The sequence below is a fragment of the Pempheris klunzingeri genome, chromosome 3 (genome assembly GCF_042242105.1).
Source record: "Pempheris klunzingeri isolate RE-2024b chromosome 3, fPemKlu1.hap1, whole genome shotgun sequence".
Taxonomy (NCBI): Eukaryota; Metazoa; Chordata; class Actinopteri; order Acropomatiformes; family Pempheridae; genus Pempheris; species Pempheris klunzingeri.
In genome coordinates, this window is record NC_092014.1 from 29,843,624 (window position 1) to 29,868,331 (window position 24,708).

At 41.1% G+C, this 24,708-nt stretch overlaps 1 protein-coding gene across 1 annotated transcript in view; it reads left to right on the forward strand.

The window, feature by feature from the left end:
• The first annotated feature begins 10,166 nt into the window (after positions 1-10,166).
• Positions 10,167-24,708, forward strand: part of LOC139199332 (glutamate receptor 2-like) — a 90,789-nt gene continuing 76,247 nt past the window's right edge. The window contains exon 1 of the mRNA XM_070828384.1: positions 10,167-10,236. Within this exon, the coding sequence (XP_070684485.1) occupies positions 10,167-10,236 (70 nt within the window). The remainder of the gene's footprint in view (positions 10,237-24,708) is intronic.

A 24,708-nucleotide genomic window follows, 5' to 3' on the forward strand; every position in this document is an offset into this window, starting at 1 on the left:
GCTAAAAGTATAATGTACTTTCAAACAAATGAGAATAATTCATGCTACTTTTGTGCTATAAAACACTGATTTGCATTATGTTGTTTAAAAAACAAACAAACAACAGAATTTATGTCCATACCCTGTGCTGACATTTCTGGCCTTACGGCTTTGATTATGGCTTACCTGTCTTTCTGTGAACAGTGCTGGCCATCGTTCAACCATGTTCTTCACCGCAGGCTCCTCTTTAACAATCTCTCGTCTGCGTAGTGGGAATGTTTGGTCCATCATTTTTGAGATGAGGATGACATTTGGTCTTTTTTTCTTCATTTCCTCGATGAGAACCTTTCCAGACTTGCTTCATCATGTCCTTCAGGTACATTTGGCAGAGTTTGCTTTGCCTCTTTTTGGCCTTTTAATGTTCTTGCTGGATGATTCTCCCTCTGGGTTGCCTTTACTCCTTTTACCTCCATTTATTGTGACATCCTCATATCCAGCTTTTCGAAGCTTTGTTCGATAGTTAGCCATCTTAAATTTAAGACTGGTCTTCCAGCCGTACCATCCCGGCTGAGGACCAGGCTCAGTTAGGCCAGGGTGCTTGCTAATCAGTGCTTTTGCAACACTGCTGAAGTTATCGTCTTCAGGATAAGCCTTGTAAGAGTACACTGTCTCAGCAAGCTTTTGCAGTATGTCATGCTTCATATCTCGTGTCAGAGTTGTACGAGTCCCATCTTTCATAAAGGCAAGATCTCCCTGTCTAAGTCTGTATGCAACATCAACTGAGAAATTTGGTATATCAAAGAATTCTGGCCACTGTTGTCTCAATAATGGTGACGCTCCGAAACTAGACAGGGTGTCAGTGTCAGCAGTGCTGCACTCAGTGTCTGATGTTGCGGATGGTGATGACAGGGCTGTTAAATGCATATACACAAGAGGGATGATTTTCAGTGTGGCTTTATCAGGTAAATCTGTTATTTCACTCAGATTACAAAGGGCATTATTGAAGTCTTGATCTTCATACTGCAGTTTAAAGTCATATTGCAATGACAGTTTATCTTTCAGTTGCATTTCAAATCTTCAACGGAATCCGGTCTCTCATTTAAAGTTACTTTCCTTATATCATCTTCATTGACGATAACTCTAAGCAGCATCTTTTGCTCCATCTTGATAAATTGTCCTGAGAAAATGGGAGAAATCTGTGTAAGATTTTCACATTTCAGTGTTTTGTCAATCAGCATACAATGTGCCGTTTCAGAGTAATAAGCTGTTTCCCTTGAACTCTGTAGAGTGACAGAGGGAAAATAGCATTCAATTCAGACATCTGGGTGATCAAGAGAGTGGAGCAATGGCTGCCAGAGAGCTCATATGCTCGAAGATGCTCATCATACCATGAGGTCATGTGTCTGCAGACAAATATTATGTTGGCATTAATCACCAAAATCTTTGTTATTTGTCTGAATTCTGGAAGCCCAGAGCAAGATCCAACTGAAATCACCATGCCAGCACTGTACTTTATGCCATCTATGCAGACAGAAGAGGCTACAAGGACTGTGTTCTGCTGGGCATTCCTGTCATGGAGAAAGTGCTGCACGTTTTGTGGAAAAGTGGCAACCATTACAGATTTTACTTTATTAATTTCAACGGATGGTTTGAAAAAGGAGGGTGAAGCTAAATGGAAGGCTATCATTTTCTGGTGCCTGACAGCTAAAGTAAGAGCTATGTTCCTGAAATTGAGAGTGTGACGTACAGCTTTTTTGAAAAACTTGTGTTTTCCTTCAAAACGCATTGTCCAAACATTAGATAACGGACCAAAAGTTTGAATCAATTGCAGGTAGTGCTCGATGTAGTGATGCTTTGGCCGTAGTTTTTCATTTGGGAAAACTTTCTGAAACAAAGCTCTATGTTCTGTGATCTTGCATTCAAGATAGTACACCGTCTCCTCTGTAAAGCTTGTGACACTGACAGTTCCACTATGTCTTTTAAGGTCATTAAAACCTCCCAAGTTTCATCCCCCTCGGGAATGAGATGACCAATCAGTAGTGGTAGAAATCGGAGAAGTGTCCAATTTTCATGACCATTCCCTCCAATTGTTCTCTTGGAGGAAAGGTTCTTTGTAATGAGCTGGGGTTGGTTGGTTCTGTTTGAGAATGTATATGGAAACTGTTTGATAGCCACATTCAGGAAATTAAGTGAGAAGTATCCCTTTGATATCAGCACCTTCAAGCACAAGGCTAGTTCAGCTGGAACCACACCCTCCAGAAGATCATGTAAAAGGTCTGGTGGGAAACCATCAACAACATGAAAATGCTCCAAGCTTTCACTCAGTGGGCAGCTTCCTTTTACACCATATTGTTGAGCCATAGTGGAATCTTCTAAGACATCTTGTACATGTCTGTCATGAGTAAGATGTTACTGTGCATTTGATGCTCTTTGCTTCTATGTGCATTGAAGGTGGAATAAACATCGCTTTGGAAGTGGCAGCCTTGATATGGACAAGAAACCCTTTGCTTTAGCTTTAAATGTCTTCGCAAATGGGTGAAAAAGTCTGCTTCAGTGCAAGGCTCCACAAAGTCACACAGCTGACAGTGAAACACAGTTTCACTTACTTTTCCAAGATCCTTTTTCACGTGGCATGTTGATAGGTGTACCTTCGGTGCATTAAAAGATTTAAATGTGCATAGACATTCCCCATGAAGACATGGGAGTGGTGATATTCGGGCATGGCACCCATGTATTAAGCGGTAATGCTTTAGTAAGTAGCCTCTCTTTTCAGTGCAAAAGTTGCAATACTTACAGGTCCACTGCATTGGTTTTTGGTCTGCTTGTTATGTCTGAAAGGAAAGAAAATATATATCATTTTTGTATCAATTACAAATAAAATCATCACACTTTCCTGACTATAAAATTGCAGTTCAGACAACATCAGGTTTGTGTATGAAATATGAAAGTGGAGTTTTTTTTTAATCACAAGATAGGAATTTACACATTTCTTTTGACTTTCTTAAGTTTTTGTTTTGTTGTCATCCAACTGTTAGCATATAGTTTGATTCAAACTCTTCAATTTGATGTGCTTAAAGAGAGTTTTATGTGTAGACATGAAGTGAAATCACCTTTTAGTGTTAGATTATGTAATGAGCTGATCACCAACCACTCAGCCTGAGAGAGGGGGGCAGAGAAGTAAATGGAATAATCAAACAATATAACAATTTCAGGCGACTTTTTTAAAATCTAGAGGTTTATGCTAACAACACAGTTGCAATCTCAAACATGACCAAACATCACCACACTTCACATGTGTCACTTGCACTTGAGTCAGATGAAAGTGGCACATGTGAGGTGTGGTGATATTTGGTCATATAAACCACAAACACAATTCCCAGTATTTACATTTCTTTTTATCCTGGACATAAGCTAGCAGGCTAACTATGAAAACCAATATGATATCTACTTAAACAAGTTATGATAAAAATTAGTATAATCACTTACAGCTGTAGTTTCTAGATATTCAGATTTAGTTTGAGCATTTAAGTAAACCAATGTTGAGGTAGGATACAAACTTACATTGCTTCTTTATTGAGTCCATAACTAGTGTATATTGTTATTATTTCCTAGATTTGCTTACAGGAACAGTTATAACCAATGAACGACATAGATCAGAGATATATGACTGCGCTATAGTTTCAAAAACCCATCCATGTCATCAGGCTATATATTTCACAATTAACATATTTGACATGTGCTCTGGTTCTGCTCTACGTACACGTGCGCATTCACACGTGGCTGCATCCGACAGTACTATCTTTCCTGGACTTCATCTTTTATAAATTCCTTTACATGTTACACTTAAAGCCTTGCGATAACAAACGAGACCAAATCAGCATTTGAAGCGTTTTAATATATTGATAATAATGGTCATGGTCTCCATACATGGCAGCAAATGTACCCCCGGACCGCGGCTCCAGCGCCCGGTCCGGCTTCTCAGCGCCCGGCAGCCAGCTCCCTGACTCCCGGGCTGCATGCAGTGTGGCCCGGTGTGTTAGCGTGCGCACCCCGTTAACCTTTTACCCTCACGGTCCAAACTTGCAACAGGATATCGCCACGTTGTCGGCATAACTTCAGCTAAGCTAATGTTAGCCTAAGTTAGAAAGCCCACGAACCATGCATTTCTTTATAAAAAGAAAAACATTCCGTTGTGAAGTGTAACATATTTACTCACCAAATAAGGGCTCCGAACATCAAAATAAAGATGATTCCGACAAAAGTGACCACTGTTGTTGTGTCGTGCTGCTCCTGAACTTGTCCGTGTTCCGCGGTAAGCGCCAAGTCAGTTAAGGGGATGATCTGCGCATATCTCAACTAATTAATTTAAAATATCTAGCCAATAACTTATTTTTTCTATATCAACACAACTTAGGTACACTGAGTTTTTTAAACTTTTCTAACTTTGATTCCAATTTACTTATGTAAAACGAGTGTTAATAACATAATGACGAAAACTGAGTTGGGTTTACTAAATAGTTTTAATTAAATTCCATGTTGCTTTTTACAGTGTAGCCAAAGCTAGCGATTCTTATCTGTAGCAACCTGCATAAGCTAAAACTTTATCATAATCGTAAGTATTAATAGCAGTTTTTTTTTACCCACAATGGCTGACAGAGGAGAAGATGTTAATTTGGTCGCAGATCTACTTAGAAATCCATTTTCAAGGCGGACTTTCCAAGAAAAGCTGGACATTTTGAGGAAATGCCGGCCCACCCCGAAGCGAGCAAGCCTGTCCCAGCCGGGAAAAGGGTTCGTCCGCCACTTTCAGGTCAGCAACTACGAGCGGTACCCTCGGCTTACAGGCTCAGAGGAGCAAATTGTGTTGCTGAGAATGCCTGGTATTGGCAACTGAACGACTCTGTGTTTGGAGCCGAGTCGGTGGTTAGAGTGTTTGGTGACTTGTTGAATTCTTTTAATTTGGTTTCTTGCTTTAGTGATGTCATTCATTCTCGTAACATGAGATACGTCCTGTTATACTGCCTTTCTGTATAATATTGATTATACAGGGTTTCTATAGCCGTGACGTCATAATGATGGTATTAAGAGCCGGTTTGATTCAGGTAGGCTGCCACTGAAGGCCCAGGTGTAAAATGAACAGCCCGCCACTGGGATGCATTAATGATGTAAGTTTAACTAGAGACTTCATTTGTATTATAACTGTCTTTGTTTAATATTGCAAGAGTTGTGATATTTTCTTATTCATTTGTAGATAAAATCATCCAGTCAACCAGTTGTTTTGAGAAAGTGGAAATTAAATACTTGAAACATCATGAAGGATCCTGTGTTTAAATGTGCACCCACATCAGATGTTCAGTGAGCCTGCGCCACAAAAGCCACAGTTTTTTCAAGACCTCTTCAGCAAGTACGCCAGCCCTTAGTAATGGACTAGTAATAGAGATGGCATCTAGTCCCTGTTGAGTCAGCCAGCAAAGTTGAGCTAATGCTTTCTAGAGATTGTGAGATTTCCCAAACTCAACAAATACCATATGTATAATCACCAAAACTGCCTTCACATGCATTTTTAAGCTAGTAGTGCAGAGTCACAGACTAACTATTATGACCCAGGTCACAATGTGTTTTTGGATGACTGTTTCTGTTGTGTTTCCACCCTGCCTCAGGGTGGTGCTTTTGCCCTGTTTGTCCAGTGTTCTGAGTTGCAGGTGGTGGCTGCTGATTGGCTGAGGCTCTGATAGCGCCTACTTTAAAATGGCACCTGCTGAGACCAACTTCATTCCTTCTCCTTCTTGGCTCCCAACTGTACCCTGCTGTGCCATCTTGAGTCTTTTGAGTTAACTTAGAATGAACTACTCTCTACTGTGATGATTGTAAATGTTGACTAAAAGCAGCTCCAGGTAGATGTAGGGGTGAGAAGCCTTTTTCTTTTGATGGTGCTCCCGGAGGTTTCTCTTTTCCCACTGGGTTTTTTGAGTTTTTCCTTCCCGAAGAAGGAGGGTCATAAAGGGCAGGTGATGCCTCGGACTGATCCATTGGCCTCATCGACTGCTGGACTCTTTATTAGATTGTTTGTTCGCTTACACTTGTTTATTTCAGTGAACTTTGTAAAGCACTATGAGACACTCTGTTGTGATATTGGGCTATACAAATAAAATTGAATTGAATTGAATTGAATTGAATTTCTTTTTCTCTTATAGGTAATTTCTGTATTTTCTTTAAAAAAAAAAAAAAATGTAGTTGATGTTTTTCATATAATGTTTTGTTTATTGTTTTGGCTGACCTAACCCTGAAGTTGAAAGCTACCTGATAATAAATCAACTCTGTTTGGACTGCATCTGCTCTGGCACGGGTCATCCTTGAGAGTGGGGAAGAGAGGAGTCACTTTCTTAGTGTTGTGCTCAGGCTTCCCCTAGGCCGGGTGTAATACCAACCAGCATGCAATTCAGCATGGCGGAATATTTTAATATGTGCTTGCCACAAAACAGTTTTGTGAACTGAATAGTAAATGGTAAATGATCTGTATTTGTATAGTGCCTTTCTAGTAATTTTGACTACTCAAAGCACTTTTACATTACATCGTCATTCACCCATTCACACATCATTCATTCAGGAGGAAGTTGGAGGAGACTATTCTTTCACACACTGAAGCTATGCTTCTGGAGCAAGTTGGAGTTCAGTGTCTTGCCCAAGGACACTACAGCATGCTGACTCATAGAAGCCAGGGATCGAATCACCAACTTTCTGATTGAGGGAGGACCCACTCTACCCAGAAATATTCTTAAAAAAGTAACTAATGCATCTCTATTATGGTCATCAAAGCTAAATCCGCCATATTGTAAATAAAAATGAACAAAACAATTTTATTTTGTATTAATAATGTAGGCTTTTGCTCCCATTGTGATTGTAACAAGTAACAATGTTGCCATGGAAATGGTGTACTGTTGAGAACAGAAAAGGTTTGTCTTCACTAGGCTCTCCTTTGGCTAGCACTGCTCCAAGTCCAACACCAGAGGCATCATCCTGCATAAGGCCTTGTTTTGAGAAGTCAGGGCTCTGCAACACAGCTGTCTGTGAGTGATGCCACTGACTCCTCAAAATGGGGCACGATTTTTTCTACCACCCCACCAATCGGAGATCGGATCTCACTTGCTTTTTGGTATCCAAGTTGGCATCGCATAAGAGGCAGCCTGTTACAGCAGCTCTTGCCTTCTTGTCTAAACTGTACTTTTTTTTTTATATCTCCTGTTTATATCACTGTCCACTTGTTTATTATTTATTGTTTGTATTGTATTGTACTGAATGCTCTATTTTTATTGCCCACTGCTGCATTGTAAATTTCCCCCGTAATAGGACTAATACCTTATCTTTTCTTATCTTCCATTTACATGGAACAATTGTTTGTGTGTACATTTACAAGAGAAAATGTCATATGTTACTGACCTTTCTGATCACAGTGGCCTTGCCATTTAGCTAGTAACTCAAAAAACAAAACCTGATTCTCTCTCCGATTCCACAGCAACACACTCAACAGCCAGGCAAAAACCAGGCAAAGGAATTCACAACCAGGCTGTGCCATGGACAACCCCGGCAGCCTGAGAGCCTGCCCTCCCAGTTCAAACTGGCTTATAAGGTCAAAACTCCAGAATGGAGAGATGACAGGGCCAACATCAAACATACACTGTTGGCTCAACTGGCTCACGCCAATAAGGCCTCTATTCATCCTTCAATAAAATCAGACAAATAGTGTACATTCAAAAGAAACAAAATATTTGTACCACGTTCAGTATTTGTCATAATTCAAATACATAATTCAAACTCTAACAGGCTATTGCTTTGATTATATCATGTCTTTTTAAATGTAGTTCAAGGAATGGACTTAATTCTTTTGCAGAGTATAACTGCCCTTTCAACTGTTATCAAAACTATACATTGAGTGAAGAATACAAAGAAAACTGCACAATACGAAGTCCACCTTTCTTAACAAAACAGCTTTTACAAGTGGAGTGTGTGTCCTCACAGGCCCTTCTCTGGATACAGTCACGTTATGTGTTACGTGTGCCAGGTCCCTTTTTCTATATTAATTATGAAATACCCATGGTCATCGCAGCAACATTAGGAATCATGCACGTCTCAAAATTCGGAATTGGCACTTTTATGTACAGTAGCTTCATTAACTATCAATAATTGTTAATTATCCTGTCAGGGCGACAGGATTGGTCAGGATCTAAAGGTAAATGACATTCTGTACTATACTACACATCAGACAAATAAGCTGTAGCACAGATTCCAAGTTTATCCACTCAGATATTTTGAAATAAAGCAACAGAGTCCTGTGCTCCATCAAATCTGGACTTTTTCATTTAATGTGAGTACAAGTCTAAACTCTGCATATGACATATTGCCGCATTATTTCATTTTTGTCAGTGGACTGAAACATGATAACTGTGACTATAACATGAATTTACTAATGTGATCTGCTCTGCAAGCACATGCTGATTGTTCTGGCCCACTTTAACCCCTGGTAACAGCAGCCCATGCATGCTTTATTGATTATTTTATATCCACTGCTGTTCACCTCCTGCAAGAACACCTCCACTTCTGAACTAATTAAGTTTTTCTTAAGTTTGGAGTCTGGTGCCCCACAGTCTTAACATTTTAATTTGTTCTCTGAACTTTTCTTTTCAATTTCAGTGATTTCAGTGTGTGATTTATGTGTATGCACATGGCCCTGCAGTCTCATACCCCTTTATGGTGATTGGCAAGGCGCATTGGCAATCTACGCACACTCAGGAGCACACTTAAGCAAATTTGATCAGATTTTTAATTTTACTGTAAGTACAAGACTAAATTCTGCGCATGACACCTTGCCAAACTATGCCACTAATCAGTGAAATGAAGCATGACGACTGTGGTTATCAGTTGAATTTACTAATATGAACTCTGCACGCATGTGCAGAACTGGGCTGATCCTTCCAGCCCACTTTAACCACTGGTAACAGCATTTACTCCTGGTGCTATAACGTACTAATGTAGTAACACCTCCACTTCAAACCTAATAAAATTTTTCTTGATAAATATCATGGTGCTATCTGACTGCCAAACCAAACACTAACCAATAACTTCGACTTCCAACAGAATCCCTGACGATAAAACGAAAAACACTATCACTATAATGGCATGTAATTCTGACTTTTGATGTTTCTTAGTATATGCATCAACTCACCTGAGACCCTGTGGCATCTTTTTGAACTTAGAAAAGCATATGAATGTAATATGTATGAAAAAAAAAGTGGCTTTAATCAAGTGTTTCATTGTACTATAGTTTTCCTGAGTAAAGTGGAAGGCTTCTAATTCAAATAAGTTTAAGCAAATATACCCCTCTCAGGCTAGCTATAACCCTCTCCAAATGAACCATAAGAGTAGACAAAAGTCATTATTTTGTTTAGTTCCACCAGAACAGGTGTAAAAACATGTAAATAGATTCAATAATGACATATAATCTATAATATACATACATACATACATATATACATATATATATATAAAATACTAAATAAAGAAAATGAATCTATTCAATGTCACATTGTACCATTTTAATGTTGTGGATTGTGCAACAGTAACATGTAACAGGAGAAGGCTAAAGTGTTTTCATTGCATCTCACTGCCTAACTATTGAACTACTAATATGTTAATACTATTGTTAATACTATTTAGTATAGCTTCCATTTCAGTGGATCATACTGATGGTGGTGAAAAGCTATATATATAATACTCAGTGGAACTGTGCATTGTTGGATTTGAGGGGGTTTTGTGCATCATACTGTTGTATTATTCGGATATGTATGAATTCTGACACTACGTCGAGACATCAGAGAACTGAGAAGCCAGTTTTGTGATATCATGTGCCTTGTCTTGTCTCACACACGGTCCTTCACGTTCAGTTGTCGGCTGCTCTCGGCTCCATCTCGTGCCTCATCGGTATTCCTGGGCAATCCTCGGCGCGCGCCCCCAGTCTAGCAGCACCGGCACGCGCAATTTAGGAGAGGGGCAAAAGCATCTGCAGAGCTCGAGCTTCTGAGCCAACCTGGAATGACGCCATGAGCTCGTGTCGTGTGTGATGGAGGTGATGTTTTGGTAGGAACCGCAACCGTAAGCTGCTGTGGCGTCGCATGAGGAGTCTGAACACAACCATGAAGCTGCTGTTTGTGGTGACACTGTTATGGCGCGAGGCGTTGTGCGGATCTCCGAGCGTCCAGATCGGTAGGATTTTATTTCTGTCATTGGTCCACCGTACTCATCTTTAACTCTCCCCTCCATCGGTCTCTCTAAACAATTCTCACCGTTTCATCCACCCTGATGTGAGCCTCTCATCTCTGTCCTGCTGAGGCCTCATGGCTGTACGGCAGCAGCTGCAGTGTTCTAATTATGTCAACATTTTCATCCTTCATATTTGTCTATGTGCATGTATGCGCGTGCATCTTACGAGCAGTGCAGAGTGTGGCGTGTGTGAGCTCGTGCGCTCACGTATGTCTTCACCGGCACACAGTTAAAGGCTGTTCCATTCAAGATCTTTCGAATACAGCACTTCATGCAGGTATATTTAGGGAGCCCTGTCAAGATGGCATTACATTCAAATACACAAATATAATCAAACGTGTTTTTTAATTGTTACAATTTAAATATTTGTAATTATGACAGTGTCTAAACATTAAATATTGTAAATTTTTCAAGCGCCTCACATTACAGATGTTGATAAAATGTTATTTTAAATTTCTTCTGCTGGCAACAATTTCCCATGAAAAGACCCAAACAAAGATCCTACTAATAGGTAGGTCTAATGCACATTGCCTTTTTCCTCTGTGCCACAGAGCTCCATTGGTGTCCAAAAATTATTGACAAGATTTGAGTCTACAGTCAGCCTTGCGTCTCAGTGAGGCTTCACCATGCTGCCTTGAGCTAAATGCTTACTTCAGCACGCAACCACATCCATGGTGCTTAACAAGCTGATGCCAACTGTTTATCTTTATTAAGTGTCTTAGCATATTAATATTTGCTAATTATGTCTAAATACAAAGTACAGCTGAAGCTGATGGGAATGTCATTAGGTATCTGCTCATAAATCGAAGTACTAGGCAAATTTGTAGGCAACTGTGGCTCTGAGGTAGATTTGGTCATCCACTAGATCAGCGGTTTGATCCCTGGCTCCTCTGGTCTGTTGAAGTTTCCTTGGCAAGACACTGAACCCCAAATTGCTGAAGCACAGCTTCAGTGGGTGAGTGCATGTGAATGATTAGTTGCATCCTGATGACAGGGATGGCTACTTCCCATCAGTATATGAATGATGTGTGAATGAGTGAATGTAGTGTTACAACGCTTTGAGTGGTCAAAAATACTAGAAAAGCACAATACAAGTGCAGTCCATTTACCACTTTAACAAGGAGGTGATACTACATGAAAAGATAAACCTAATCTATCCAACAGTTGTTGAATGAAACCACAAATGTCTAATTTACAGTAGCACGAGAGGAAAGGTCAAGGGATTGTTGAAGACCATTTAGTCTATGTAAAGCAATAATAGATATGTTTTGTCACACCACAGAAAAATGTATTTTTAACCAACCAGGCAAATTTGAATGATTAAAAAATCACCCACTATAAACAACTAGGTTTCAAGGAGTGATTTGTTACCACCATGTCCTGAAAAAAGATTCTGATAGAAGGGTTTGATGGCTCCAAGCTACATGCTATATTCAATTGACCACTAAGTCGCTCATTTGCCATGGTGTGAAATGAGACACTTGTGTTTGACCCTGTATTAGCTTATCTTATTTTAGGGTTACAAAGCCAAACCATATTTACTGCCATGAATGTTACTAGCACAGATGGTTGTCAGCCATCGCACAGGAGCCTGTGTGTGCTTATTCAGAGTCAAGGTAGCTAATAATTGTATTAAAACTCCTTGCCTCCAGCAACTTTCATTATATTAAGAATAGGTTGAAATGGGACCAGGGATCTTTGTAGGCTACTAACAGTCACTGGTTGGAGCTCAGGCTACACTGATTGGGCTAACATTAAGTTAATGTTTACTTTTTGGCTGTAACATAATGTTGTGTTCCACAATCTCGCACAGCTGGTCTGCACAGGACTTCAGGAGCTTGGAGCTGATACTGTCTGGACCCGTAGCCTTCCTCATATTCATCTTCCTGACCTAGTACTTCACATGGAGTGTTGTTAGGGACCGGTTGGAGCACGGGGTTGTGAGCTAGGGTATGTAAGTCGAGGGGTTGGGCTGATCAGGTGAACCGTGAGCCATGCATCCAAGTCAGGTTGGAGGAGACGGGGGAGGGGTGGTGCATTGTCTTGGAAGTGCAGACAAGGGGGACTTCAGCGGGGCTGACTGGGCTGGGGGAGGGGCAGATGACTGATTGAACCTGTTGAAGAATGAGTTCAGCTCTCCTGCTCCAGGTCCAAGTACAGAAAAGAGGGGGGAACACTGAACAGTATAGACAATGGATGGATGGATAGTTGTTTTTTTTTTCGATGGACAGTGTTGCAAGCCAAAGTTCCAGGATGGTGCCCGTCTGATGTATAGCTGTTGTTTACTTGCTTTGCACCTCTGGGAACTCCTTCAAGACTGTGTAGTGTGCAAAGCTGTCAACAAAGCAAAAGGTGGCTGCTTTGAAGGATCTAAAATATCAAACATATTCTTTTCTCTTACACTTTTTTGTTTACTACATACAGTTGCACTTAAAATTATTCAAAAGTCATTGCAAATTAGATGTATTGGCAAACAGCTAATACTACAGGTGGTTTCTCCAAATTCAACACAATATGCCACTAATAACTACAGCTGTCTCAAACTTATTCAAGTTGTCATTGACAAGCATCATTAGTACTTAGTAGAGCACCCTTTTGCTGTTATGACCTGCTAAAAACGTGATGCATAACCAGACACCAGTTTCTGACAGTGTTCCTGAGGAATCTTAACCCATTCCTCATTCCTAGTATTTTCGAGGACTTTTTCTGAAGCCAAGCCTTGGTGGACTTTGAGGTATGCTTTAGATCATTGTCCTGTTGGAAGATCCAATGGGGTCCAAGCTTCAGCTTCCTCATGTTTTCTCCTAGGATTTCCTGATACTTGATGGCAACGATCTTGCCCTCAGGTTTCCAGTGCCAGAAGAAACAATGCAGCCCCAGAGCATCATCAAGCCACCGCCATACTCCACTGTAGGCAGGGTGTTCTTTTTAGTATATGCCTAATTTTTCCTCCTCCAGACATACCGTCGGTCTATAGACCCGAAAAGTTTAAGTTTTGTTTCATCACTCCACAGAACAAAATCCCAAAACTTATGTGGCTTATTTATATGGTTTGGACCATATTGGAACCAACTTGCCTTGTGCTTGTGGGTCAGTAGTAGTGCTCGTCTTGTTTGGGCAGACACAGAGGCCTAACATGCAAACAAACATCACTGTTAACAAACCCTAAGCCAGTCTTAGTTTTGATGTCTTCAATATTAATTTACAATGCAGAAAATAATGAAAATAAAGAAAAGCCATTGAATGAGAGGGTGTGTCCAAACCTCTGTACTCTAGCTTGGGATTCAAGTCGTGTCATGCTCTGTCATAAGTATATAAAGAATAACTCGAGGCTTTTCTAATCAACATTCTTGTATGAGAAATCAGTTGTATGAAAAATGTCATTCAGTGTTGTTACAGCTTGTTGTTGCTGCCCCCAAGTGTACAACAAGTCAGTTATTACAATTTATTACAAATTAAAATTACCTGGTTGAAAAGCATGGTGTTAATGTCCACTCTAATTGACTGTTTCAAGTCTGTTCTATGTCTCAATACAGCCTGCAGTCTGGCTGGCTTTGTTGCCCCTTTAACCGCACCTGAACTCTGAGATTAACTTGATGTGATCAGCTAGAGAGATGACGCGTCACTCTGTTGGAGCTGTCAGAACTACAGACACATAGTCCACTATTTTTATACAGTAGTGTGACAGAGTGGAGTTGCGACAGTAAGCTCTAGTGTAGAAACAGTAAACACCATTACAGTAAACGTCACTGCAGGCAAGTTCCATTTTGGCTAACTTACTCTGAATTAACAGTTATTACTGACAGGTTTAGAGCTGCCTACATTTGTCATTTTAACTCATGAAGGCTAGAATGATGCCTACCACCTGCTATTGAGAAAGACAGAAAAGAGATAACAGATCTGTTGGAGAGAGGCCAGGTATTTTGCTAGCTTCTGTGTCAGGACTCAGAGTCACTTATTGGCGTGCCAAATAACTTTTCACATTAACACACTAGGATATGCAGCAGAAAGTAGAGAGGCGCTGCAACATTAGCAGGTTCAGATGAACAAAACACAGTAGACTTTGGCAAAGAAAGGATTGGAATTTATTGGCTTCATACCAATAGCCAATTCTAATCATCTGTGTGAACACATAGTATCAGATGTGGGCACATTAAATTCATTGTCACTCTCTGATACACACACACACACAGACACTCACACACTCACTCACACACACTCAGACACACACACAGACATACATACAGACAAACAATTACACGTGTTGACTCACAACAAAGTCACAGGAACTCTGCCGGTGTCCAGTGCCCATGTGTGGAAGTATATGCTGCCTGTTACGATTGCTCCTGCTCGTTTTCTTATTTTTTCTTACTTTTAACTATCTTTTTAACTATTTGTTTTACTTTTTTTGCTGGTAATATGTTTTTAAGACGTTCCCTCTCCAATACATGCTGGTGGAGAGAGGTCTTGTCATCTTTTTGCTGTGAAAGTACTACTTAAACTCTGCCGGGTGCAGTAAACATATGGCCGTTGGTAGCCGTTTTGGCTACACGAGTGATCAGCAGATCGCTCTGAAACCTGCTGGCATCTTGACCACGAGATCTTCACAAATTCCAGAAGAATTGTGGAGGAAAACAAATCGAGGTTGCAGAGGAAAGAAGAACCAGCAGAGGAGAGAAACCAGAAGGAGACAACTGAGGCGTATGGAGGAAAAGAAATATAAACCCTGTCTCCCCATCGTTACTATGGGCAACGTGAGATCGCTGGTAAACAAGATGGAGGAGCTAACAGCGTTAGCCAGGAGTCAGATGGAGTACTGGGAGTGTAGTCTGGTGTGCTCAGGACATTTCCGACGACGATGTTTCCATTGGTGGCTTCCAAACTGTTCGGGCCGACTGGGATTGCACCAGGAGCGGTAAACGGAAAGGAGGGGGGCTTGCCGTTCTAGTGAACAACAGGCGGTGCAATCCTGCTCATATTACTATCAAGGAGCGCATCTGCAGCCTGGACATTGAACTGTTTGCTGTTGGTCTTCGTCCATATTATCTGCCACGGGAGTTTTCACATGTTGTTGTGGTGACTGTTTACATTCCTCCTTCTGCCAACCCAACTTCAGCATGTGACGTCATCTACTCTGCCATAGCCTGGGTACAGACTCTACACCCGAGTACACTCACTGCTGTCTGGCAAAGGCACTGCCCAACTTCACAGAGTACGTGAACTGTTTCACCAGAGAGGAGAGGACCCTGGGCTCTGGACTCACCTGATTTACTTTTGTGTTTGAAGTTTATTCTTATTCTTTTGGAGCTGTGTGTAACAAAAAGCAATTCCCCCCTGGGGATTATTAAAGGAATTCTGATTCTGATTCTCATTCCTGGTTGTGGTGCACTTCACAAAGGCAAGACACAACATCAGTTCTATGTGAGATGTGGTGTCTTCATGTTCCAATAAAATTAAGCATGTCTAATATTATCATAAGATTTTAGTCTTGGCTTATGCAAATAGTATAATAATTGTGGGCGGCTGTGGCTCAGTGGTAGAGTGGGTCGTCCCTCAATCAGAAGGTCGGGGGTTCTTGGCCTTGGGCAAGACACTGAACCCCAACTTGCTCCTGAAGCATGGCTTCAGTGTGTGAATGAGTATGAAAGAATAGTCTCCTCCAAATTACATTCCTCCTGTATGAATGATGTGTGAATGGGTGAATGAGGATGTCATGTAAAGCGCTTTGAGTAGTTGAAATAACTAGAAAGGCGCTATACAAATACAGACCATTTACCATTTACCATAGTGAAGGTCGATGACATGAACATTTTCAACAGCCAATAGCTGCGTTCTCTTCAGCAGCAAACTGGATAGATAATAAACATAAAGGGGACTCCAGGGTGACACAAGAATGTGGACAAGTCTCATTCTCTTGGACTGTGGAGAAGGAGGAGGAAAAACTGGTGGGGTTGTGGAGTGAACAAGAGTGTCTCCCTGATGCGTTCTCTCATTTGTAACAGTAGAGTGGAGATGGAAAAAAGTGGACAGAAATTGTTGCAGCCCTCGAAATCTCTGGTGAGTATGCTATAATGTTATGCTATATAGAAAGCTAACTATTTTCCTTAAAGGGGTTAGGTTTACTAGAAAAACTAACATTAGCTGCTGGATGTTTACTATTAGCCTTCAAGGTAACCGTTTCTTTCCAGTTGAAGATTGCTAGCTTTGACCCATATAAATCTGGCTGCACTGCTCTCTCTCTTTTCTTATATGCACTGCTGGACTCAGTATTGTGTCTTCAGCCTCACATCAGAAGTGCAGGCTTGTAGCTCGATATATTAAGACAACAGTCGCAGCCTTCAGTAGGTGTATTTTCGCTGTAATATTACTATGTATTTGTCTTACAAGTGACACTGAATCTGCCATGTTTTACAGATGAACCCGATGAAGCTCATGTGATCTTTGGACCCGCCCATCAGATGAGATGAACCTGAAGACACTACCAGCTGCTTCATAAGGACCAAAGAGCTCTGTTACACTTCAGTGTACCAGGGATGAAAACATGATCTGGAAAGTTTACTTAAAAGTTACAGCTTTGCTCCTTCACATTGTATTTACACCGTTTGTATTTCCTTTTGATCAGCTATGAATAAAGTACTTTAATTTTAAGAAGAGTTTTGGGAATTTTTAAATTAAGTAGTAAGAGTCCTGTGATATTGTCGAAATATATCATGTTCTCTCAAAAGGTTTTATGTAATTTCACTGTTTAAATGGGTTAAACCTGGGAAAGAATGGGAAATCGTGTCTTTATAAGTAAGAGAGTGTCAGGCAGTAGTCTATCAAAAGTCTTTTTAAAGTCTTGTGTATAGTAGGCATAAGTTGGGTCTGTGTGTAAAAAGACCAATCCAGTATCGGCAGCATGATATGGGGGAGGGGCTATCAAGGAGCAGGGGCCCACACTTCATTTACTGTGCCCCCTCACTTATTTTCATTGCAGCCATGGATTGTTTTTTCACCGTTTCTGTGTTAAGGATTTTGTGGGCAGGGCTGAAATGCTACACATCACCAGTTGGGATGCCCCCAGCCTTTCAGAGAAGAGAATACTGCTTATTTTCTCAAGATTTTGACACCTATGTTTATGTGATTTTTTAATCATTCAAATGTGGCTTGGTGAGTAATAACCCTTTTTCTGTGGTGTGACAAGCTCACAACACATATTTTTTGTTGTTTTACACGGACTTTAACATACATATTGCATGAACCCAAACACTCATTGGGCACCAATGAGTACGCTTTTAATGGCAAAAAATCTCAATGTGGTGTAATTTGGCTTTTTAGTGCCAACAGAAGAGGCACAGATACTTCATACAATTTCACAGAAATCAGAATATTCATCAATGGAATTAATGGAATTTCAGGGTGTTAATTAGGGCCCGAGCACCAAGCGGTGCGAGGAATCTCTTGAAATGCAAGGAATTATTAGGGTCCAAACTCCAAGCAGTGCGAGGACCCTCTTGAAATGCAAGGAATTATTATGGCCCGAGCACCAAGCGGTGCGAGGACCCTCTTGAAGTGCAAGGAATTATTAGGGCCCAAGCAAGGACCCTCTTGAAATGCAAGGAATTCTTCTTCTTATTATTATTATTATTATTAGGGCCTGAGCACCAAGCGGTCATGAAACAGGAAGTTGTTAATAATTAGACTCTACGTGATCCAATCAGCACCAAACTTGACTTGTTTGATAAGAGTCTCGCCCTGAAGATGTCAACATGTCAATATTCATTTAAAGTCACATGTTGTCATGTGTTCACTATGATGTCTCAAGACAAGCCAGTTAACCAGGCCCACTTCAAATTTGGTCAGTAAAGCCTCAGGACGTTGATGTTGGTCCGTAGTGAAAGCTGTGAGTTTTAGTCAAAAGGTGTTGCCATGCCAAATTTCAATCCTTCGCCATGAACATTAAAAGTGCTGTAACTCCACTCTACAAGGTCCTATCTTTACCAAATTTGTGCTGTTTGATGACAGTCTGGGTCTGAAGACAATTTTGAACATATCATATATTGAACCATGGCGCCACCTAGTGGCGGGAGGAAGTGCATATTCTATTCTCGGACATCTCTCTCTCAGCAGAACAGCCATGTCAAATTTGGCCCAATCATTCCCAAGATGTGGATGATGCTAACGTATGAAGCTCTTGAGGTTTTGTCAAATGCTGTCATCATGGCGACGCCTTGTTCACCATGAAACAGGAAGTTCGTTTTTAAGGGCTAAGCATGTTTGAAAACTCACCAAATTTGGCACACATGTCAAGAGGCCTAAAGTGAGTAATTTGATTTGGTTTATGGGTTTGGGTGGGCCTAAACAGCTCTACGGCGCCCCCTACAAAACTTTGGCAAACCAGCCCCCATGCTACGTTTCACCTACATGTACAAAATTCGGTACGCATATGAAGTATGATGATGAGACCTACAAAAAAGTCTCTCAGTGCCATGACCTAAACCCAACAGGAAGTCAGCCATTTTTAATTAAGTGTAACAATTTGGTCAACTTTCAGTGATTTACAGGGGACGTAAATGAATGAAGTAGTCCAAGGGGGTTGATCAGATCCACCTCAAACATTAACGATGAAAAGTTGTTAAGTCTCTGCAAAAATATCCGTGGTGAGATTTCTGTCTTGCCATCAAACAGGAAGTTATTGTAACTTCTGTGTACATTACCTGGTGTGTTTTAAACTTTTCATGTCAAGTCTCAAGACCTTGATGATGCTCCACGGTGACAACTACCAGTTTTTGTCCTCGTCACCTTGGCAGCGTGGCGAATTTCGATCCTTTGCCATGAAAATTTCAAAGTGCTGTTACTCGACTGTACAAGGTACTATCTTTCTAAATTGAACACATCTGATGACAATTTGAGTCTGAAGACATCTACAGAACAATTTTGACCCATATTCATTGCAGTACCTACTGGTGACAGGAAGTGATGCGTTCTATTATCTGAGTATCCATCCCAGCAGGTTGGCCACAGCCACTTCAAATTTGGTCAAAACATTCCCAAGATATGGATGATGCTAACTTATGAAGCTCTTGAGGTTCTGTCAAACACTGTCACCGTGGCGACGCCTTGTTTGCCATGAAAGAGGATACTGCTATAACTTCAGTGTACAGTATCCAATCTGTTTCAAACTTCTCATGCTTAATAAGAGTAATGAAGACATCTCATTTGGGTTTTGGTCTGCTCTTCTGACAAAGCACTCCATCACACGTCTTCTTGTTCAAATAGCCCTCACATAGCCTGGAGGTGTGTTTGGGGTCATTGTCCTGTTGAAAAACAAATGATCATCCCACTAAGCACAAACCAGATGGGATGGCATGTCCAATCCATCCTCAAAGTCTACAAGAATTTAACTCATTTTCAGCTACATAGTTAATCAGGCACAAACATTACCTACAATTAATTAAGCTTATTCATACTAATTCACTACTACCATAATGGCTGTGGATTAAAGGGAGCCAGAGTTACTGCTGGCAGAGTGGTTGTGTTCTACTTGTTCAACAGGTGTTAAAGATTATAGGTAGAATAGATTTCCTGTGCCGTCTCTCTTACTGGCAAATTTTGTTGCACTTGTGGATACCAAGGATTGGAGTCATTGACTCAAGTAAAATATAACTGTTTGAACATGAGAATGCCCCTGTGAACAAAGCTGGGTCCATACTGTGACCAAGCTAATGCTTTTGCGGCTGTATATGAGCCAATCCCTAATGCCAGGTTGCAAAATCTGGAGGGAAACCTGAAGCCAGAAGAGTGGAGGCTGTTGCTGCACCAGATGAATAACCATGTTTTTGCAGTCACATGGCCACATACCTATGTATCTGAGATGTTACCTAATTAACTCAGTGTTACTAACTCACCTACCCATATGAGTTGTCAGCCAAAAAAAACAAAAAAACAGCAACACATAAATAGAGGCCACAGGTCTGGTACTGATACCAATACTTGTTGTTGCAAGAGGTATTAATTCTACATAAGGCTTATGTCACATTTTATATCCAACCTAGTCTTATGACCAACTAACAGGTGCAACCTGACCCAAAAGAGAAGCTGAACATTACAAAGACCACACAGAAAGACAAGAACAGGTTTTCAGAATACACTTATTGATATATAGACTATATTTATACTTGAATCACTAGACAAAGCCATGTGAGAGTACAAAGTCTCATGTGTTCCTTTACAAATTGACAATGACAGTTTCTAATTTACTCTAAAATCTGTGTGGAAACAGGAAAGAAAAAGGAAAACAGTTTAAAAACATTTAGATGAAATGGTGGATGAAGAGGTGGTGACAAAAATCTGTACAGAAAACAACAATATAACCGGAATTACAGTTACTCTCAGTCAGAGGTGTGGACTGTGTGGATTTTCTATGGTCACTTGTTGTAGCTTCAAATGTAGCGATCTGAGCATGAATGTATGTGGTGGGCATGTGTATGTGTGTGTTATGAGCCTGGCAGCATGTATGTTTAGTGAAAACCACGTCTTCTTTTTTCAATGATTTTGCTCTGGTTAATTTTACTAGGTTGGTGGTTGTTGTGATGTGGTGAACAATGTGGTGAACAAGGTGTTTGTATTGACTGACAAATGACTGATTTATTATGAAATGGTGATGTGATGGTCTTTGCACAGTTTGTGGGCTTTGTAGAAAGATTCTGAATTTTTGGGCAACATGATCTCAAATTTTAACATTTCAATTATCAATTGCACTGTAGTTGTAATATTTTGGTGTATTTGGGGAGGAATGTTTTTTTTTTAATCAGGCTTTCTTATAAAGTGAAACATGGGTTTCAACACTCCTCTTTAGCCAAATATTTTTCTATAGCCCATTACTTAATAAAAATATTTACAGCAGGCCATGAAAGCAGTAGGAGCCCATGTGATGTCCTGACTAAGTTAATGGACTATTATTAATAGTGACCTTGTTTTTGATTACAGAAGTTCAGTGAGCATGTTAAGACTTGTCAGTCACAGAAGCTAATAATTCTGCCTCACTGCAAGTACTCATACCCCCTTATATAGCCTCAGCCTTGCTCCTCAGGGCCAAAGATTGTGTGTGAAAAGATGACCTCATTCTGCCAGCTCTACCACAAGTGTTGCAGCTGAGCAGAGGTAGATTTTTTGAAATTCGTATTGACTTGATTGCAATGCACATTTATTTAATAATGAGCCAAGACCAGATATACAGTGTATGTTTCTTTTATGTAAAAAAATCTGGATTTTTATGCATTTTTTGGAAGTGCTTTTAAATAGCCTCACTGCTGCTGACAACTCGGCTGTTAGCAGCTTGGCTTTGCAGTTGGCTGTCCACTTCTGCATGTTAGAGGACATTTGCAAAAAGTTAAGGTCCAGTTTGCAAACCTGTTGTAGTGACACATCCCCAAAGCTTAGTACCAGAATCAACCTGTTACCCTGAATTATGTTAATTCAAATCAGGCCCTTACCTGACCCATTATCAAATAGGCTCAGAGATGTTGCTTGGAGGTAAAGGGGCCAGAGGTATGTGATGACCAGAGGAAATAAAGAGAACAGTGCACATAAAATGCAGTGATACATGCAGATTACAAAGGCAGAAGCACCCCCTGTTTTCAGTGGCTTATATTCAGGGCCCGAGCAACAAGCGTTGCGAGGTCCCTATTGAAATGCAAGGAATTCTTCTTCTTCTCCTTCTCCGAAATTAATTGCAATTTTGAGGGCCTAAACATACTCGAAAACTCATGAAACTTTGCATATGCATCAGTCGTGGCGAAACATTACATATTTTATGGGTCTCGCAAATGGGTGTGGCAAAATGGCTCCAAAGCGCCCCCAAAATTCAAGCCCGGGACCTGCGTTTTATGTACATGTACGAAATTTGGTAGGTGCATAAGATAAGATAAGATAAGATGCAACTTTATTCATCCCCCAAGGGGGAAATTCCCATTTCACAACAGCTACATCAGAATCTAAGATAGTAGTGAGAATCCAGTGAAAGAAAAGGAGATAAAAAAATAAAAATTGAAAAATAAAAATAAAAATACAAATATACAAAATATAATGCAAATGTACAAAAAAATACAAATTAGAAATGTACAAGGTAGTCCAGATGTGTGCAAAATGGCAAAGCTATTGGTGGTTATGATGAACCATGATAACAATCTCTGCAGTCAGGAGGTGCTGTGGTGTTGTGCAATCTGATGGTTGATGGTATGAAAGAGCCGCCCAGTCGCTTAGAGGCTCTTGGTTGGAGGAATCTGTGGCTGAACATGCTCCTGAGTTTCCTCAGCTCGGCATGGAGGGGATGAGAAGGATTGTCCATGGAGGCCTTCAGCTTTCCTCTCATCCTCTTCTTCGTCACTGCCTCCACACTGTCCAGTACCATCCCCACCACAGAGCTGGCCTTCCTAACAAGCTTGTTCAGTTTGTTAGTGCCACAGCTCCTGATGCCACCCCCCCAGCACACAACGGCAAAGAAAATGACACTGGCCACCACTGATTGGTAGAACATCCGTAGCAGCCTGTATCTCTATAACATATCTATAACATGTATCTCTTCAAGATAAAAAGTCTCTGGAAGCAATGACCTAAACCCAACAGGAAGTCGGCCATATTGCATTTTTTGTGCATTTTTGGGGATTCACAGGGATAACAAATGAATGAACTAGTGTGAGGGGGTTGAACCGATCCACTTCAAACTTGGTCAGCTGGTAGAAAAGGCCTTAACAATGAAAAGTTATCAAAAGCTTGAGTTTTCACCAAACTAAACTTCGACGAACCAGCCCCCATGCTACGTTTCACCTATATATGTTCTATTCTCTGAGTATCAATCCCAGCAGGTTAACCACAGCCACTTCAAATTTGGTCAAAACATTCCCAAGATATGGATGATGCACTGTCATCTTCAGTGTACATTATCTAATCTGTGTCAAACTTCTCATGCTTAATAAGAGTCCCGGCCTGAAGACATCTACATGCCAATTAGCGACCACATTCATTGCGCCACCTACTGGCAACAGGAAGTAAGACTTCTGTGGTAATCATCATTTGATTTGCATGAAATTTTCATGGTGTAGTTGTCACTTCATTTACTGGTATATAGGACATGATAAGTGGCTGTTCTCTACCGCCTAATAGGGGACACAGGAAGTGACATGTAACTCCTTCATGCACTGTCAAAATCGCGTGAAAATTCTGAGGCACATGGAAAGGTCGCCGTCGGGCAACGGGACACAGCCACCGCACACCCCGACGTGCGTGTGCTCATTGCTGCTTGCAGCTTTAATTATTAGTACTTTGTGTTTAGGAGCACATGTACTGTTTGGGGGATGTATATATATGTACACCTGCATAGGCCTGAACCTCCTCAGCGAGATCATCGCAAAAGTGGCTACCGATACAGGTTCTGAAGTGGAGCAAGTCACCTCCTCCGCATGGATGACAAGATGTCAAGCTGTATGCCAGGAATGTGTCAAGGCTGAGCTAGAGGACAGAAATGCACACACAGAGGCAGTGGGTGAAGTTTTAGGGAGATTATTGCAGTTCAGAGTCTGGGGGTTGGTTGAGGGAGTTTCCAGGTGGTGAAGCTGGAACTGGGAGTTGTGGCAGGGGAGTCTGAGGGAACGGTGGACAGAAAAAGCAGGCTGGGCAAGAAGTCTGGGGTCAGGAGATGGGTCTTCTGTAGGACAAAGGAATGAGGAGGCAAACATACAGGTAGACAAGTTCATCAACAGAAGGCTGGAACATGACTGACAGGGTCAAGAGGCACAGAGGACTGGGCAATTCCTGATTGGCCCGCTCAGTTTGACTGTTTGTTTGGGGATGGTATCCAGAAGAAAGGTTTACTGTGGCTCCCAGGGCTGTGCATAATGCTTTCCAGACTTGAGAGGACCTCTGTCAGAGACTATGTCGGAAGGTGTACCGTGGAGGCAGATGACATAAGAAATGAAAGTGGTGGGTGATCTCCCCAGCAGAAGTGTCAGCAGATCAAGGAAGAGGGCAGCCATGGAAAAATGATCAACAATGGTAAGGATGCCTGTGTTACCTTCAGACGGAGGGAGACCTTTGACAAAGTCCATGGCAATGTGGTTCCATGGTCAACTGGGGACGGGCAGAAGAAGAAGGCCAGAGCTAGGCTAGGTTAGGTTTAGGCTCATTGGAGAGAGGCAAAAGCAGAGATGATAAGAGGAAGTGGATACTTGGTTTTGACCCTGATGTTATCTAGGCTGCAATAACCAATACATGGTCTCAAAGTCTTATCTTTTTTTCCACAAAGAAGAAACCGACAACCACTGAAGATGAAGAGGGTCTGATGATACCTGCAGCTAGGAAGTCCCGAATGTATATCTCCATGGTCTCCTGCTTGGGTTGAGTGAGATTGTAAAGCTGAGTAGAGGGGAGAGGTGGACC